Here is a 19,501-nt window from a genome sequence, read left to right on the forward strand (position 1 = left end):
CAGACTTTTTCAGGGGCAACAAGTCACCACCACCTACAATTGCACCTGAAAATGTTAACTGAAATTGTAAGGAGTTTTCATATATAAATTTAAAGAGTAAAATACCTATATTGAAGGCTAACTTGGTCTGATCTAAGCAACAAATTGCTCTAAGGTGTTGCGAAAGTAGTGGATGGAAATTGATAAGATGACATACCATATGGGATTTCAAATAAAAAATATACATTTACTCCGTTTCTAAATATAAAGCTTAAATTAACTGAAAAATTAAAGAAATTCGCTATTTGTATTATTATGTAAAAAAATTATATTTTTGCCCACAATATTTCTCTTTTAATGAATGTATTAATGAATACCTAATGAGGGCATTGTAGAAAAAATATCAAATGAGAGAGAAAAATGAATCAAAGTTCAGATATTTACGACCAAACCATTTTGAATTCAAACCTATTTATGATTGTACTTCCATAAAAACTTTTTGAAAGCGGGTTAGTGTGACAAGAAATGGTAGATTAGAATCTCTGCAATGTAACTCTGAAGTATTCTCTTTTGGATATATGGCAAATTGAAATTGTTTTTATTTTGAACTTAAAATTAATCTCGTCGTCTTTGTAAAATATATTACTTTTATTTCTTTTTTTACCAGAAATATTACTTTTATTTCAGTGTACACATTTATTCTTTTGGCTTCTTTTTTGTGATCTTTTAATTTATTTTCATCATCATTTAAAAATTACTTTTTTCTAACCAAATGTATTATATATATATATATATATATATCTGTGTGTGTATATGTATAGAAAAACAACTTCCAGTTACCCAGATATAAAAACTTAATTGATGCCTAGAACATTTCATAATTTTAAAAATCACATATTAATTTAATTTGATAGTTCGTAAATATAATTTTGTACTCAATATTAACACTTTTTATTAAGTAAATGACTATTAATTCAGATGAAATAATCAATGCTTTGGTTATCCAGGATATTACGTAAGAAATGCCCCAAAAAATAATGAGGAGATAAAATAAAGGAAAGTCAACAGTTGTATTCATAGTTAAAAAATAATAAGACAAACTCATATTGTTTATTCTTAAATAACAATAATAAAAATGTCACTGTTGAAAAAGAATTCTCTTTTCCTTCGACATATCAACTTCCCTCAAGAAAATTATTTTAGATAGGTGTATTTCGGAATTCACTTTTTTTTATAAAATACTTAATTAACCTCAGTTGAATTAGTATCTTTTTATTAGAATCAATTCCATTCAAAACACTGTCATAATAACTTTGACTTATCAGGAATGAAAAGTTAAGTTGTTACTTGTTAAACTTATGATTTCATTTTTTCTTTTCATTTTTTTAAGATTTCAAATTAAAGGCATTTAAGTAATATCACTACAAAATCTAATCACATACTAGTTTGTAGTAACTTCACAGTAATTAGATCATTTCAGCGTACCATGTTGGGATTTGCAAATTTGGGAATTTTTTTTTCTCCTAAAAACAAATCGATTATTAGGTATTTAAGAGTACTAGTTTTTTCCAATCAAAATGGATAAGTACAACTCAAAAGGAAAAAGGAAAAGCTTGAAGGGAATAATTCCTCTGCTTATCTCTCTCAATCCAGTCCCTGCATTTTATGGTGGGAGAATAAGGAAAAAGGGGAAAAAACAAAGAAAAAAGGGGGAAAAAATTAAAATGATTTTTCAACTATTACTCCTAGCATGCAAGTTTGCTCATTCATTTGCTTCACGATATACATAATGAAGCCAATGGAGTGACTTATTAATATTCATAATAATCAAATTCCAGTAAAACCAATCAACTTGGTCAAGCCAAAAGTGATAGCCATAGCCATCCAACCTCCGATCAAAACCCTAACACAAGACCTCCTCACTGAAGTTTTTCCGATCACTGCACCGACACCTCCAAAAACCACCAATGCCAAGCTAGCCAGTGCGGCCACCACCGCCATCCTCACCCTATAATCTCTTATGAACACAGCTCCGACGAGAGGCACCACTGCACCGCCGGAAAATGCAAGTGCCGATGCAGCAGCAGCCTGAAAAGGGTTCGGAAGCCTATCCTTTTCATCATCGTCAACTTCTTTTGTGTTGTTGTTGGCTTCTCTTTCTCTCTTCATCTGCGCTAACTCTATGTCCCTTTGAGTGTACACTGACACAAACTCTCCGATTGCCATGCTACAAGCTCCGGCAACTAGTCCCGCGAACCCGGCAAGAAGCATGGCTCTGATGTCTTGTCTGACAGCACCAACCCCGATCATTAGTGAGGTTACTGTGACCAAACCATCATTGGCTCCTAACATGGCTGCCCTAAGCCATTGTGCCCTTTGAAAGTAGTTGATGTTTTTGTCATCTTCTTCGTTAGGGTGAATACGGATGTCAATATGGCTTGATAGGGTTTCATTATTATTGTGATGAGATTGAGAAGAAGCCATGGATAATGGAAAAGAGCTGAAGTTTGAAGGAAAGAAAGGATGAGAGGTTATGAAGTTTGGTTTTGTGGATATATGTGGAGGAGAAACTCTTATCGAAGAAGGTATTATATAGAAGTTTCATACAGCATTGGGTTGGATTGAAGATTATGGGTCTCAATCTCAATGTGGTGATGAAGAAGTGGTGGTAGAGTGGATAGCACTCAGAATATGGTGACTTCTTTGTTTAATAATTCATCAAAAATTAATGCTCCTGTACTAATACACACACACTAATACATATATACATATATATATATACACACACACATATGGTTGCCGGAAAGGATGAGAATAATGGAATGGACTGAAGAAGCATTCTCTCTAGTTTAAAGATAAGATGTCAATTTATTTTGCTTCCCAAATTCATAAATTTTTTTCCCAAGTTATCCTTATTAATTGCATATCTGAAAGAGGTTTTTGTCAATGGGGTAATGATCAAAGAGGATATTTTTGAGGAATCAAAATATATTTGTTACAAATAACTAACTTAATGAATGTTTGTAATATTCATAAATTAATTATTTAGTTTCTATATTTAGGACCAGAAGGAATAGAAACAAAACTACAATGACCAAAATGCGGAAGGCAGATAGGTTAATGTTCATGACGGGGAGGGGTAATTTAGTCTGTGGAAAGTGTGGTGATTCTCACATTTGTGGGATTGGCCTAGGGGTAGGATAAAATTTTAAAACAATTCCATCACTAAAACTCAAATCTGAGATCACTAATTAATTAAATTACCAACAAATACAGTTCCATATACCGGCTAATTGTTGTTTCATTTGAATTTATTTGACAAAACTATTTACACATACTCTTATTCAGAAATCTAGACTGATAAACTATTTGTGCATACTCCAACATGAATTACAGATAAAACATAAATATTTCTAGGTACTCAGTCAAGAGCAGCAAAGGATTATATTATATATACTTTAGAATTTTTTTTTTGGAAAATACTTTAGAATGTTTGATAAATTAACGAAATGTTAAGTGGAAAAATAATGAGTATATAGAGGCGTAGTGAAAAATTAATCCTTAGACACTACGTGAAAAAAAATGAAACACAATAGCCAAAGTTAAATAATAACAATACATAACATAATAAACACTCATTTCAAATCTATTTATTACAAGACACATCCAAAATTTAATGGAAACACTTGAGAGTCATTTAAACAATGCCCTCTTGAACAATGACTTTTCCAAACCCCTCTCCCCCCACTGAACCACATCATCCAAAGGTAATTTTGAAACGTTGTAAAAATTTTAAACATTTAATTAATTTTAACTAATCTTAATTTCATTAAAGCGGTTAATAGACTCTTATAAAAAAAGAATGAAGGTTATCTTAATGATTTGCGTTTGGTTTTCTACAATCCCTATATGGTTCCCTTTCGTCATGCTAGCAAACAACCATATTTATATAGCTCAAAATTTAAAGGTTTGATAAGATCTATATATAGTATGTGTTTTAAATCCATACATAAGAATAGGTTACTATGACATTCACTTGGAGGTAGACCATATATTGTAAGGTAATTGGATTCCCTTCTTTGAGGATAAGCACATTTGAGGCAAAAGGATATAAAATAATTAATCATAGAAAAAAAAAAAGCAAAATTGTGGGGATTTTAAAAATGAAGGGAGTGTGGCGTGCACAAGCAATGTTAATTAGTGGAGGCCTCTAGGTTGATCAGCAATATGATTAAACTTTAAATATATAGATTATGATTGAGCATTAATTAACTATTGAGGTGAATAATGATTATATATTGGAGGGAGTGTGGATTCCACGCAGAAGCCACAAGCAAACATAATATTAAGAATAAAAATATATGGAATATTCTTTGTCCGATTCCTTTGTTGACTCAGAAACATTACCTAGAAGTGGAAACATGAATTATTGCTTGGTGGGGTTTCTCATTAGTGGATTGGTGATCTGTTCAATCTTTAATAATGCTCTTTAAAGTTATATTACAATCCCATACTCTTCGTCTTTCTCTTATCTTTAACTAGAGGTTATATATATATATATATATATATATATATATATAAACACACACACACCCTCAGGTAAACTCAGCTTGCTTTATATCATGTGCATTTGGAATGAAAATCATTTGATCACCTGAAACTAAGCTGAACGTGTTCAATTTAATAGTTTAACTTTGAGTTTTTAATCCTTAAATTTATCAATGAAAATTTTAGTTTGTGTTGCAATACATGTATAATAAAACTTATTACATCTGATAAGTCATATTACTTAAAGCTTCGAACTAAAATATAACTCATTTTGTTTATCATTTTCAGTTCTTAAAATTTGATACTATTTTGGTTTTAGTTTTTAAAACTTGATCTTATTTTAATTTGGTTGTTTAAATTTTAAACCAACACAGTTTTGTTCTCTAGAATATAACTTTATTTTGAGCCAATTTAAGACTTTTGGTCCTTGAAACCAATTTAAGATTTTAAACCAATGAAATTTTGGTCCTTATTTCAAGGACCAAAAGTCTTAAACCGAGCCAAAATGAAATTAAATTTCAATGACCAAAATTATTGGTTTCAAATTTTAGGGACCAATACCAAAATGAGATCAAATTTCAAGGACCAAAACTATTAGTTTTAAATTTCAGGAACTAAAATCAAAATGTGATCAAATTTCAGTAACTAAAAATGATATTAACTTTTTGTACAATCTAATAGTAAGAGATGGAATGTTTTTAATTAAGAATCCAAATAAAAGAATATATAATCTCATTCTCATTTGATCCTAAATATAGAATTTGGTTCATGAATATGGTTTGATCTGATCTGCTTTGTCTTCTTCATTTAATTTTTTCCCTCACATTATCCTAATTAATTATCTCATTTTGTCTCACTCCCTTTGTCTCCCACATGGATGTTTTACAAAAAGGAACACGTAACTTTTACTACATAACAATATATAAAAAGTAACCAACTTTTTTTTTAATTTCAACTAATTAATTAACTATATTTTATATTTAGAATAGATTAATATTAAAAACCCAACTTGTGATGGCTTTCTTGTGGAATCCACACTCCATAAGGTTTAGTTCCTTTATAATTTATTTCTCATTGTTTAATTTAAAAGTTGACATTATATTCTCTCTGGAGGTCACACTCCAAGAAAATGGAATAATAGAAAATTGCTTCAACTAATCTCCCCCCCCCCCAAAAAAACACTTAAAAAATTACAAATACTGTACAAATGTTAAACTAGCTAGCTATTAAGAAAGCTCCGACACGAACAATAATTAAGTGAAGTGAAGAAGATTTGATTTCCTAAGATCAAGGATTTAACCATGTTGAACTAATCCAATAGTACTCTTCCGATTCTTAATATAAGACTTAATTAGAGAATTAATATTGGCTCTAAATATAAGACATATTTCATATAATTATCAACTTTTTTCAAATTAACCTTATTGATATTTTCTCAACAATAATCAAGTAGGAAAGAAACGAAAGGAATTAAAAAGATATTTAGGGCTTTTTAAAAAAATATCAGATTAACTAATTCAACTAATATTTTTAATCTACTCAAATCAGTTAATTAAGTCTTGTATTAAGGATCGGAAGGGTATAATTGAATCTGATAAGATAACTAGGACTAAGAAGACATGAATACGCAAAATGGTGGGCTGCCATTGATGTGGATGATTAATTTTGAATTACTTGAAAACAACCAATTTACTAAACCAACACCATTTTTCTCATGTTTTTCTTAATCCTGCTCAACCGAATTATTTTAATTTTAAGTATCGTGACTTTTATGGATCGGTATACTTGTATATTTTCTTAGAAGTTTACATCAAGTGACCTTAAATTTGTTTTGAAATTTTTTTAAAACGATCTGGTTATAATTTTAAAATGTGTCTTATATAATGCACATGCGACCCACAAATCCATCAAAGTCCCAATTATTGAATCAAACATGAATTCTAAAATGTTTCATATCGGCAGATGGGAAGAACTGTTGAAAAAAACTCATCGTTAATTATTAGACTTGATTTATTATAGTTAAGGTTGACTGCCTGTTCATTAATACACCTATCTTATGACTACAAAAATAACTAAAGTGTTATCTTAGCTTGTTGGCATTATCTTTTGAGACCAAAATATAATGTTTAATTCATGAGCAAACAGTATTTTCGGATTTAGGGTGTGTTTGGATAGAAACCAAACCATGGTTTCAGAAGTGCTTTTACGGATTACGAAGTAAATATGTGGAAGAGATTATCTCGTTTTGCGGAAAAGTGCTTCTGAAACCATGGTTTGGGGATACCCAAACAGGCCCTTAGTGTGTCGTGCTATTGTCGTCGCGATTATTCTTAATTTTCCAACGGATGCCTCTGATGTGTTTTTTCTTTTTCTTTTTTAAAAACGAGAATTTTGTTGTTACGTCTAGCTTTAAAAATTTTTAACTTTTTAAACAATAACTTTATTTCTAAAAGAATATAATTAAAAAATCATCTTTTTTTTAGATCCAATATCTATATTAGATAAAAATATTAAAAATACAATACAAATAAAATTAAACGGAAACCATCTATTTTTAATATGAATTATCCAAATATGGATGATAAATATATACATAGAGAGAGAGAGATAGAGAGAGAGAGCTATAATAGAAAGAAAGGGAAGCAATGGAGAGCTCAAAAAAAAAGGTAAGAGATTGAATGGCTTGAGGTTGTAGGAAAGTAAGTGTATATTGAAGGACTTAAAAGAAACCGACAAACCATATATATGTCACTCATATAATCAGTTTCCCTTTTTTCCACCTGGTTGCCCCTAAATTATATATAATACTTAAATTTTAGTTATGATTTTATTATGAGAAAATTGATGAAAATTTTGAGCCAGGATGACATCTTAAAGTGCACCGTGATACTTTTTATGTGTAAAAATATATCAGATCTTTCTAACTAATAAAACTTCTAAACACAAATTAAATTCTTCAATTCAGCTATTTCTCCTTTGTTTAATTTGTTTCTCACTCAACTCAACTTATTGATTTTATTCTCTGAGTGCATATCCCACACTGCATTCTTGCGTCTTATCCCTTTTTTTTTTTTTGGGTCAAAGCATTCTTATGGCCCATTTCATCTTTAGGTGCATACCCCACGTTTTGATAACCATACAAAAATAAAAAGAATTAAACTTTGTGTTCATCAGTGTCCGATAAACATTTGTGTCGTGAGGGCTAATGAAATATTATTTTTATCCTTAATATAAGAACTAGTTAAGTAATTTGAACAGGTTAAGAAAATTTATTAATTGAGTTATTTGTGATAAATATATGTTATCTTTTTCAAAATACCTATGTTAATAATATTTATTAACTAGAACTATTATTTGATAGAACTTTTAACATGTGCAACTATAATAAAAACTATTTTAAAAAAATAAATAAATATGAAAAACAAAATGAATTGAGGTCTTATATTTAAGATAAAAAAATGTTAAACTAGCTTTCATATCAAGAATTGGAGATAGTACAAAATATTAAATGTAACATAATCTTCTAAAATACTCTTATGTTTATTATAAATTAGGTAAATAAGTTTAAAAAAATAAGCACATATGAGAGAAAACATGGATTGAGGTCTTCACTTTAGAACCAAATTCAACTCCAAACTAGCTCCTATATTTGGAATTAGAGCAAGTGTTATCTTCTAATCATTAGTGGAAATTTTCATTAATTAAGGCATGAAGCTTTTTGTTGAATAGCTGGTGTATTCATTTTTCGTTCAAACATAAATAAATATGAAACATATTTACAAGGAGAAAAAAAGTAAGTTCACAGGATAACAATTTTTTGAAATGTACAAAAGTTGCGGTTTAACTGAAGAGAACAACAATAATAAATAATATGGTAGGATCTTAATGAATGTTGGACGTGAATAAATTCACAGAGAAACTATATAATGAAAGATTCAAATATATAATGAAAGATTCAAATAAATAGCCAATATATGGAATTTTTAACAGAAGAAAATGCAATATATAAACAGAACTGTGGTCATAACATTGTCCAGAGGTGATGCTTTTTTATAAATAAAGAAACCGAAGAAAAAAAGGGGGGAAAGCCATTAATTATGAATATTAGAAACACATTAAAATTTGTTTAATTTGTTTAAGTGCCATGCCTGGACTCTTATCTCTCAAGTAATTAAAATTAAGCCAAAACATACATTTAGTCCTTTAATTTTATTAAGTTTCAATTTGATCCCTTAACTTTAAAAAGCATACTTTTAGTCATTTAAACCTAAAATTGTTAACAAAAAATAATGATATTATGATTTTAAATATTGATAAAATATTCTCAAATGCTGCTATATTAAGTTTAATTTTTTAAAAAACATGACTATTATAAAAAGTCATCATTTGAGCCTAACAATTTTTGAGTTAAAGCAAATTGAAACCTTATATAAAAACAAAAGAACAAATGTATACTTTAGCCTTAAAATGAAAAGTTTGCATTTTGAAATAAATGTTCACGTTAAATAAATATTAATTATTCTTCCGGTTCTAAATATAAAACCCTTTTCATAGTGCTATGAAAAGAGTCTTATATTTAGGACCGGAAGAGTACTTGAATGCAATATATTATTCAAAAATATATTTCCAAACAGTAAATACATTTGTTGAGATTATAGCTTCATAAGTAAAAATTATATTTTTTTATTACTATATTACTATGTGTCTTATTTTTAAAATATTGGTATTTAATTATAATTATAAATTTATATGAAATCAAAAAATACATAATTATTTATGGTTGGAAAACTTGACATAATAAATATAAAAAACTTAACTTAAGTTTTTTTAAAAAAAATCATGAACCCAATCTCAGCAACAGGAAGTCTCCTCTAAGACTTGAACGAGGAGTTTGTCTCAATTTACGAAAAAGTATTTCTGAAAAGTGAGTTTGGATTACTTAATACTCCCCGAAGCCTTCTTCAAAAGTCTTGTCCAAAACTTCATATCAACGTTTGGAGGATCCACACGCTTCTTTTGTCACTTCTAGATCCCACAAGCCAATCCTCTCTTTTTTTTTTCCGTCAAAAGGCCCAAGTGAACAAGGGAACAACAATATGACCTTTAAGTCTTTGGAGCAACCCCGTGGAAGTGGGCTACTGATGTACTATCTCCTGTCTTATTTATAAAACTTTATTTATAGATTATAAATAAAGTTTTATAATTATAATTGAAAGTAGTATATACTCCCACCGTTTCTTATTATAATATCTAATTTTTAAATAAGTTTGTCCCTTTTTATAATATCTTTTTTAAGTTTGTTTGAACATTTAATGTATTATTACCTATTTTAACTCTAGTTTGATGCATTTAATACATTTTCTTTCTTTATTTATCTCACTATTACTCTCTCACATCTACCCATTTACACATAGGGATATGTTTGGAAAAAAAATTGCATTGGCTATATAGTAATTGCTTTTAATTAATTTTAACTGTTCTCTTAAATTGCACAATTTAGTTAAAAAATTCTTATAATAAGAGACGGAGTAGTACTAGCCAGTATTTAAATCCTTGAAAGTCTTGGCAATTAATGTCTTGTGCTTCAAATTTTTCATCACTTAGTTTCAGTGTTCTAGTGTTGATTGTGAAGACTTCATGGCTGATAACACAGTAGTTAGTTTCGTGCTGAAAAACTTGTCTCGGCTTCTGGTGCACGAAGTCAATTTGCCATGCAACGTGGACGATAAAGCGATCCGTAAAAATCAATTAAAAAAATACACAAACATTGTTCAGTTATATAAAAATTAAAGTTTTATTTTCTTTATCAAAAATTTAAATTTTCTTTTTACAATCATCGCATACTTTAATTAAAAATAAAAGTATATAATTTTATTAAAATTTAGATTATTATATAAACAATTTTTAAAAAATCAAAGAAAATGATTTTTTAAAAGAATTTCTTAACATTACATGAATTTTTTATTATTTAATTAGGTGGCTTTTGTTAAACGATTTTGAGGAGGTATCTTATAATTTTATTAAAATTTAAATTATTATATATACAATTTTTAAAAAATCAAAGAAAATGATTTGTTTTATATATACAATTAGGTGGCTTTTGTTGAACGATTTTGAGGAGATGTCTTATAAAATTATAATAAATTATCCGAATTCTTTAAATTTCTTAACATGAATTTTTTTAATTTTTAAAACCGATACAAATTTCTTATAAAATAAAAAATAAATTATACAAATTTTATTTTAATTTTTAAAATCATGTATATAATAAATTATATAATAATCTAAATTTTAATAAAATTATATAACTTTTTTTTTCAATTAAAATCTGTGACGGTTTAAAAAAAATTAATTTTTTATACAGACAATAAAAATTTAACTTTTACATGAACGAACAATGTTTGCCTATTTTTTTAATTTATTTTTAGGCAGATTGTAAACTTGAGTTAGTGAAGTTTGTTAATTCGTATTATATTAGTTTTAAAAATAAAATATACGAGGGAATATAGAAAAAATGTATGAGGTTTAGATAGGGATAATATGATATTTTTAAACTTATATTTAAATATTTGTCCTTTTAAATAGTTTTAATTTTATGATCATCTCCCATAAATATCACTCCATGTTGGTCCCTCTCTCTCTAATTCTTCCTAAATATAACAATTAACGCATATTTACAAAGAGAAAAAGTATGTACACAGGATAATAATTTTTTGAAATGTAAAAGAGAACAACAATAATAAATAACATGGCAAAATTTTAATGGATGCTGGACGTGAATAAATTCACAAGGAAACTATATAATGAAATATCTGAATAAATAGCCAATTTATGGAATTTTTATCAGAAGAAAATGCAATATAAACGAATAACTGTAGTCAAAACATCGTCAAAAAGTGATACTTATATGAAGCCACGTTAAGTATTCCATGGCCTGAACAAAGAAACCGAATAAAAAGGGGAAATGCCATTAATTATGTTTTTTTTTTGGGTTGTTAGTCACAGCCGCACAGCTATCCTCTTGCTATTGGAGGCAATAGCGTTCAACGCACTACGATATACTAAATGTAATTAAACACCTCTCTTAATAAGAATTTGAATGTTTATTCAACATATTATGGAAAACTAGCCTTTTTTTACTAAATTCAAATTTTCTGTAATTATGAATATTAGAACACATTAAAATTTGTTTGTTTAATTAGAGCCATAGACTCTCATCTCTCAACTGATTAAAATTAAAAGTCTCATTTTGAAATAAACATTCATATTAAATAAATATTACTCTTCCGGTTCTAAATATAAGACTCCTTTCGTAGTGTAATTTACACTACCAAAGGGGTCTTATATTTAGGATCGGAGGAAGTACTTGAATACACTAAATATGATTTAAAAATATATTTCCAAACAGTAAACACATTTGTTGAGATTATAGATTGATAAATGAGAGTTATATTTTTTATTACTGTTCTAATAAAAAAATTAAAGGTTAATACCACCTAGTACTAATAATTACAACTTACAACAACACACTCAATCTCTCGTTAAAAAAAAAAAAATCATGAACCCAAGCAGAGGAACAGGAAGTCTTCTACTCAAAGTCTTCTTCGAAACTTCAGAGTTCATTCATATTAATGTTTAGAGGACACACACGCTTCTTTTGTCATTGCCAGACCCCACTCGCCATTCTTTCTTTTTCTTTCATCAAAAGGCCAAACTGAAAAGGGAAAACAATAAAGTCTTGTTGACCTTTTGTCTTTGGGGCAACATCGTGGAAGTTGGATGCTAATATATACTAGCTAGTATTTAAATCCATGAAAGTCTTGGCAATTAATGTCATGTGCTTCAAATTTTCTATCACTTGCTTCAACGTTCTAGTGTTGATTGTGTAGACTTCATGGCTGATACCGTAGTTAGCTTCGTGCTGGAAAACTTGTCTCGGCTTGTGGCACATGAAGCCAATTTGCTATGTGGCGTGGAGGACAAAGTGAAGCTCCTTGAGAGTCAACTCAGAATGATGACTGTCTTCCTTAAGAACAGTGACCAAAACCAACGGAAGAAAGAGATCGAACAAGAGGTTGTGCGTCAAATCACAGACATCGCACATGAAGCTGAGGATGTCATTGACACCTTTGTTGCCAACGTTGCTCGCAACCAAAGGAGAAATTGGGTGTCCAAGATGCTCCACGGTGTAGACCATGCAAAGCTGCTGCACCATGTGGCAGAGAAAATAGACACCATTAAAGTCAGAATCGACCAGATTTATGAAAACAGAATCAAATTCGACACCCAGGAAGCGGCAGGATCTTCAATAGATCAGGAGTTACAACTGCTACACAAGCGAAGAAGGGACGTGGAAGAAGATGACGTGGTGGGTTTTCAGCATGACACAATTGAAGTAATCAATCTCCTAGAGCAAGGGGGTCTTCGTCGCAATGTGGTGTCCATCATAGGTATGGGCGGATTAGGTAAAACTACTCTTGCTCGCAAGATTTATAAGGGTGCTTATGTTAAGAATCACTTTTATTGTCATGCTTGGGTTTATGTGTCTAATGACTATAGACCTAGAGAGCTTTTGCAGACCCTTCTCAAATGCTTGCTGAAAATCTCTGTAAATGCTTGTTATCACAATTACAATAGCAGTAGCAAGAATAAGAAAAAATCAAAGGGTAAACGCAAAGTTGAATATGATGAATTTTATAATTTAAGTGAGGAAGAATTGAGAGACAAAGTATATGACTGTTTGAAAGGGAAGAGATATCTTGTAGTGTTGGATGACGTGTGGAAACCTCAACATTGGGATGACCTACAAGATGCTTTTCCAGATGATAATAAAAGCAGTAGAATCCTGATTACTAGTCGTTTGAAAGAGGTAGCTTCTCATGCCAACTCATCTCCTCCTTACTATCTCCCTTTTCTTAATCAAGAAGACAGTTGGGAGCTTTTCTCAAAGAGGGTGTTTCGAGGAGAATATGTGCCTTCTGATCTAGAGTTACTAGGTAAGCGAATGGTAGAAAGTTGTGGGGGCTTGCCAATATCCATTGTGGTACTCGCGGGAATTCTAGCAAACAAGGAGAAGTCATATTGGGAATGGTCTAAGATCATGGGCCATGTAAACTCATATCTCACTCAACCAGAAACACAAGTACAAGATATAATACTTAAACTTAGTTATGATAGCTTGCCTCCAAAATTGAGGCCGTGCTTTCTATATTTTGGTATATTTCCTGAAGACTATGAGATTCCTGTTAGACACTTAATCCAGTTATGGGTTGCTGAAGGATTTATTCTTCACAGTGATTCTAGAATTGCAGAGGATGTTGCTCAGGACTATTTAGATGAGCTCATTGATCGTAGCTTAATCCAAGTAGGAAGAAGGAGAAGTGATGGGGGGATCAAGACATGTCGCATCCATGATTTACTAAGAGAACTTTGCATGTCTAAGAGCAGGGAGGAGAAGGTTTTTGAAGTTTGTAGGGACATAGACATTTTGGAGCAAACCAAACCTCGCAGGCTATCCATTCAATGTAATATGTCTGATTATTTTGCTTCGAGCAACAAAGACCATTCAGGCACTCGGTCCATGCTCTGCATGGACCGGGACTCCTACTACTTCCTTGATTCCAACAAGTCAAAAAGGCTTGTGAAATGGTTTCACCTTGTTCGAGTGTTGGATCTAGGAGTTCCAGTGTCTTGTCAGTTTAAGATCCCTACCGATTTAAACAAGTTAGTGCATCTAAGGTACTTAAGAATAGACCTGCAAACAAGCTTTTGTAAAGAAGTTGTTAGAGTGATTCCTGAATTCATGTGTAATCTATGGAATCTAGAAACTTTGGACCTGGGGCATTCTGTATGTTTAATACATGCAACCTTCTCCAGCGGAATGTGGAAGCTCAAGAGACTGAGGCATCTTCATACTGCCGGACCTATGATTTTACCTAAGTTTCCAAATGTAGAAAGTAATACCATGTGGAATCTACAAACCTTATCCTATGTTGCTGTAAACAAAAAATCAGCCGCCATGTCTCTAATAAGTAAAGGTGTATTTCCAAAGCTTAGGAAGTTGGGTTTGCATTTTTGTGAAGATGACAAGCATAAACAAGGAGTTGGCCATTTCTGGGAATACCTTCCAAACCTAAAGCATCTGAATACGTTGAAGATCTATGGCTTTGCTGATATTCCAACATCTGTCAATGCCTTTCCTTCCAACCTTACGAAGCTTGCAGTCTCAACTCTGAACTTAAACAGCGATGTCATGAGCACTTTGGGGAGTCTTACCAACCTCAGAACTTTGAAACTAAGAGATTGTGAATTTCCAAAAGAACCATGGTCTAAATCAGAGCTTTGTTGCATTAATGGGTTCCCCCAACTAGAGGTATTTCAAATGAAAGGTTTGTGGAAGCTCTCTCGCTGGGAATTAGGTAAAGATGTAATGCCTTGTCTCAGACGTTTGGTCATTGAAAATTGCTGGCTGTTCACTTCTCTCCCTAACGAGCTTTGGTCCTTGACTTCCTTACGAGAGGTACAAGTAATACAGCCCTCTAAATCATTGGAGATGCAGCTCCAAAGTCAACCCATGCGAGAAGGGTGCAATCTCACTATCTCTAAAGGGTATCATATATGTGTTACTGTTGGGAGACAGAGAGAGAATGAGTGATTTGAAATGATGTATTGTATTGTTAATTACAGGGTTCAGCTATTATAAAGGGGTTGTCACATTTCATTTACAATGCTTATTAAAATCTTCTTCAATATGGATCTCAGAGTGTATGAGTTTTTCCGTAGCATAAGTCTTTACAAATAATGACTTCTCTGATCGCTTCAACCTCCCATTATACTTCTATTTTCCCAAAATGAGAAATGCATTCTACCACGAGAGAGGAAAGTGAAGTGGTTGCAGCATTACATTAAGAGACTGAGTCATGTTCAAATGCGTAATATTTCATTGATTTTATTTCCTTTCGGAATGGAAGAGTTATGAAGGTAACCGTACAACAATAAACGAGTTAGACTTTGCGTTTATCAAGTCCGCTAAACATTTGTCTCGTGAGGAGGGTTAATAAAATACAAAATATTAAATGTGACAATCTTTTAAGATATTCTAATGTAATTCTCCTTCGATCTTTAATGTAAGGTTTATGTAACTAATTTGATTAAATTAAAAATGTTAAGTTAATTAATTATAAAAAATGATATATTTTTTCCTAAAACACTATAACCATCTTTCTTAATATTCTTTTCCTTTCTCCTATGTAATTATGGTTGAGGAAATATTAATAAAGGTAATTTAAAAAAATTGATAAATATAATAAATAGATTTTACATTTAGGAATAACATCACTTAGTTCACTAATTTGAGAAAATTAAAATGGCTAAAAAATGACTTAATTATAGCATATGTTACATTATCTCTCTTTGATATGCTTATATGTATCATTAAATTATATATCAATTTATAAGCTGAAAAAATTAGTTTGAAAAAAAAATATAATAAAGGAACAGAATAAGAGGGGGAAAAGCCACAGAGCCGCACAGGTATTCTCTCTCACTATGAATTTGAATTTTTATTCACCATGTTGTGAAAAACTAAACCCTTCTGTTAAACTTAATTCTCTGGTAATTTTGAGTATTAGGAACAGGTTAAAATTTGTTTGTTTAAGTGCCATAGATTCTCACCTCTCAAGTGATTAAAATTGAAAGTCTCATTTTGAAATAAACATTCACATTAAATAAATATTACTTACAATAAATATATTTTAAAATATGTTTCCAAACAGTAAATACATTTGCTGAGATTATAGATTGATAAATAAAAGTTATATATTTTGATTACGATTCTAATAAAAAATTAAAGGTTAATACCACCTGGTACTAATAATTACAGCTTACAACAACACACACAATCTCTCGTTTAAAAAAAAAAACAAACAAACAAACAAACAATCATGAACCCAGAAGTCTTCTCCGAAACTTCATAGTTCATTCATATTAATTTTTGGAGCAGCCACACGATTCTTTTGTCACTTCCAAACCCCACACGCCATTCTCTCTTTTTCTTTCATCAAAAGGCCAAACTGAACCAATGCAATAGCAATGAAGTCTTGATCTTTGGTCTTTGAGGCAACCTCGTGGAAGGTGGGATGATACTAAATCCTTCAACGTCTTGGCAGTATCTCGTGCTCTAAATTTTCCATCACTTGTTTCAGTGTTCTAGTGTTGATCGTGCAGATTTCATAGCTAATTACATACTGCATTCGCTCCTAAATATAGTTGATGAATTTAAGTAGATTAAATAAATAAGTTAAGTTAATCATTTGTAATAAATATGTATTATCTTTCTTAAAATACTATTGCTAATTAAGTTTATTAGTCAGAATTATCATTATTAGAATGACTACCTTAGAAAACAATGGATAATTATGAAAAACAAAGTAGGTTAATGTCTTATATTAAAAATTAAAATAAAAATCAAACATAATCTTATATTAAAAACGGAGGTAATAGTTAGTTCGTGCTGGAAAACTTGTCTCGGCTTGCGGCACGCGAAGTCCATTTGCTATGCGGCGTGGAGTATAAAGTGAAGTCCTCCGTAAAATTAATTAAAAAAATACACAAACATTACTCAGTTATATAAAAATTAAAATTTTATTTTCTTTATCAAAAATGAAAATTTTCTTTTTAAAATCATCACATACTTTAATTGAAAATAAAATTATATAATTTTATTAAAATTTAGATTATTATATAATTTACTATATAGACAATTTTTAAAAAAATCGAAGAAAATGATTTTTTTTAATTTCTTAACATTACATGAATTTTTTTATTATATAATTAGATGGCCTTTGTTAAATGATTCTGAGAAGGGTTCTTATAAAAAATAAATTATGCAAACTTTCTTTTAATTTTTAAAATCATGCATATAATAAATTACATAATAATCGAAATTTTAATAAAATTATATAAATTTTATTTTCAATTAATAACTGTGATGGTTTTAAAAAAATTAATTTTCTTATAACGAAAATAAAAATTTAATTTTTATATGAATGAACCATGTTTGCATTTTTTTTTTAATTTATTTTCAGGCAGATTGTAAACTTTAAGAGAAATCAAATTTAATTTAGTGAAGTTTATCAATTCAAATTATTTTAAAAAATAAAATATAGGAGGGAATATAGGAGATCATATAGGAGGTTTGGATAGGAATAATATGGTATTTTTAAATTTATATTGGAATATTTAGTCTTTTAAATAATTCTAATTTTTATGATCTTCTCATATAAATATTACTCCCTATTGATCCTCCTCTCTAATTCTTCCTAAATATAACAATTAACCCATATTTAGAAGGAGAAAAAGTATGTACACAGGATAATAATTTTTTGAAATGTAAAAGAGAACAAATAATAAATAACATGGTAAAATTTTAATGGATGTTGGACGTGAATAAATTCACAAAGAAACTTTATAATGAAATATCTAAATAAATAGCCAATTTATGGAAGTTTTACCAGCAGAAAATGCAATATAAATAAATAACTATGGTCACAACATCATACAAAGGTGATACTAAATATTTTTGAGAAAATATTAATAGGAATAATTTAGAAAGAAATTGATAAATATGGGAGATAGATTTTATATTTAAGAATAAGATCAACTTAATAATTAGGTCCTACACTAAGAACCATAGGAATACTATCTTTGTTCTTTAATATAAGACCTAATTGACTAATTGAGAAAAATTAAAAAACTAAAAAAAATAACTTAATTATAGCATATATTACATAATCTCTCTTTGAAATACTTATATGTATCATTAGATTATATATCAATTTATAAGCTGAAAAAATTAGTTTAAAAATATGATAAATATAATATTTTAGAATAATTTATTTAATTTTTTTAATATCTTTAAATTAGTTAACTGGGTCTTATATTTAGAACCGAGAATAGTATTTTGTTATAGGTTAGGTAAATAAATTTTAAAAAAATAATAGATATGAAAGATAATATGAAGTGATGTTTTAAAACCAAATCCAACTCTCAATTAGATGTTATATTTTGGAATTAGAGGAAGTATTGTCTTATCATCATTAGTGGAAAATCATATTAATTAAGGCACAAAGCTTTTTGCTCAATGGCTGGTGCATTCATTTTTCGTTCAAGCATAAATAAATATAACAATTAACGCATATTTACAAGGAGAAAAAGTATGTACACAGGATAATAATTTTTTGAAATGTAAAAGAGAACAACAATAATAAATAACATGGCAAAATTTTAATGGATGCTGGACGTGAATAAATTCACAAAGAAACTATATCATGAAATATCTAAATAAATAGCCAATTTATGGAATTTTTACTAAAAGAAAATGCAATATAAACAAATAACTGTGGTCAAAACATGTAGGTGATACTTTTTATAGCCACACTAACTATTCCATGGCCTGAACAAAGAAACCGAATAAAAAGGGGAAAAGCCACACGGCCGCACACGTATCCTCTTGTTATTGGATGCAATAGCCACCTAATCTCATTTTTTTCAAAATAATCAGATTGAAAATACGTTAGTTTTTCTGCCGTTAATCCAAACGGATTCAGTATTCAAGGTATTATGAAACACTAAATATAAGTATCTCTCAATAAAAATTTGAATTTTTATTCACTATACTGTAAAAAACTAACCCTTCCTGTTAACGAAGCACTAAAAATCATAAACCCAAGCTGAGCAATGAGAAGTCTTCTCTCAGACTCGAAGTCTTCTTCCAAAGTCTTCTCCGAAACTTCATAGTTCATGACTTCATTCATATTAATGTTTGGAGGACCCACACCCTTGTTTTGTCACTTCCAGACCCCACACGCCATTCTTGCTTTTAATTTCATCAAAAGGCCAAACCGAACCAAGGCGATAGCAATAAAGTCTTGACCTTTAGGGTGTGTTTGGATTTGCAGGATGATACTGATTGTAC

At 29.8% G+C, this 19,501-nt stretch overlaps 2 protein-coding genes across 2 annotated transcripts; one reads left to right on the top strand and one right to left on the bottom strand.

The window, feature by feature from the left end:
* Positions 1 to 1,736: 1,736 nt before the first annotated feature.
* Positions 1,737 to 2,518, bottom strand: LOC114752988 (vacuolar iron transporter homolog 1-like). The gene has a single exon (XM_028941663.1). The coding sequence runs from the start codon at positions 2,461 to 2,463 to the stop codon at positions 1,807 to 1,809; it is 657 nt and encodes a 218-aa protein (XP_028797496.1). The 5' UTR covers positions 2,464 to 2,518; the 3' UTR covers positions 1,737 to 1,806.
* Positions 2,519 to 12,421: 9,903 nt separating this feature from the next.
* LOC114752978 (putative disease resistance RPP13-like protein 3) lies at positions 12,422 to 15,181 on the top strand. Its single transcript, XM_028941652.1, has one exon. The coding sequence runs from the start codon at positions 12,422 to 12,424 to the stop codon at positions 15,179 to 15,181; it is 2,760 nt and encodes a 919-aa protein (XP_028797485.1).
* Positions 15,182 to 19,501: the final 4,320 nt, after the last annotated feature.

This window comes from Neltuma alba, unplaced genomic scaffold (assembly GCF_004799145.2).
Source record: "Neltuma alba isolate B1F8T4 unplaced genomic scaffold, ASM479914v2 tig00007628_pilon, whole genome shotgun sequence".
Lineage (NCBI taxonomy): Eukaryota > Viridiplantae > Streptophyta > Magnoliopsida > Fabales > Fabaceae > Neltuma > Neltuma alba.

What these genes read in the sequence shown, in the direction of transcription:
- LOC114752988 (XM_028941663.1), bottom strand. Translation starts at nt 2,463, where the DNA reads ATGGCTTCTTCTCAATCTCATCACAATAATAATGAAACCCTATCAAGC.
- LOC114752978 (XM_028941652.1), top strand. Translation starts at nt 12,422, where the DNA reads ATGGCTGATACCGTAGTTAGCTTCGTGCTGGAAAACTTGTCTCGGCTT.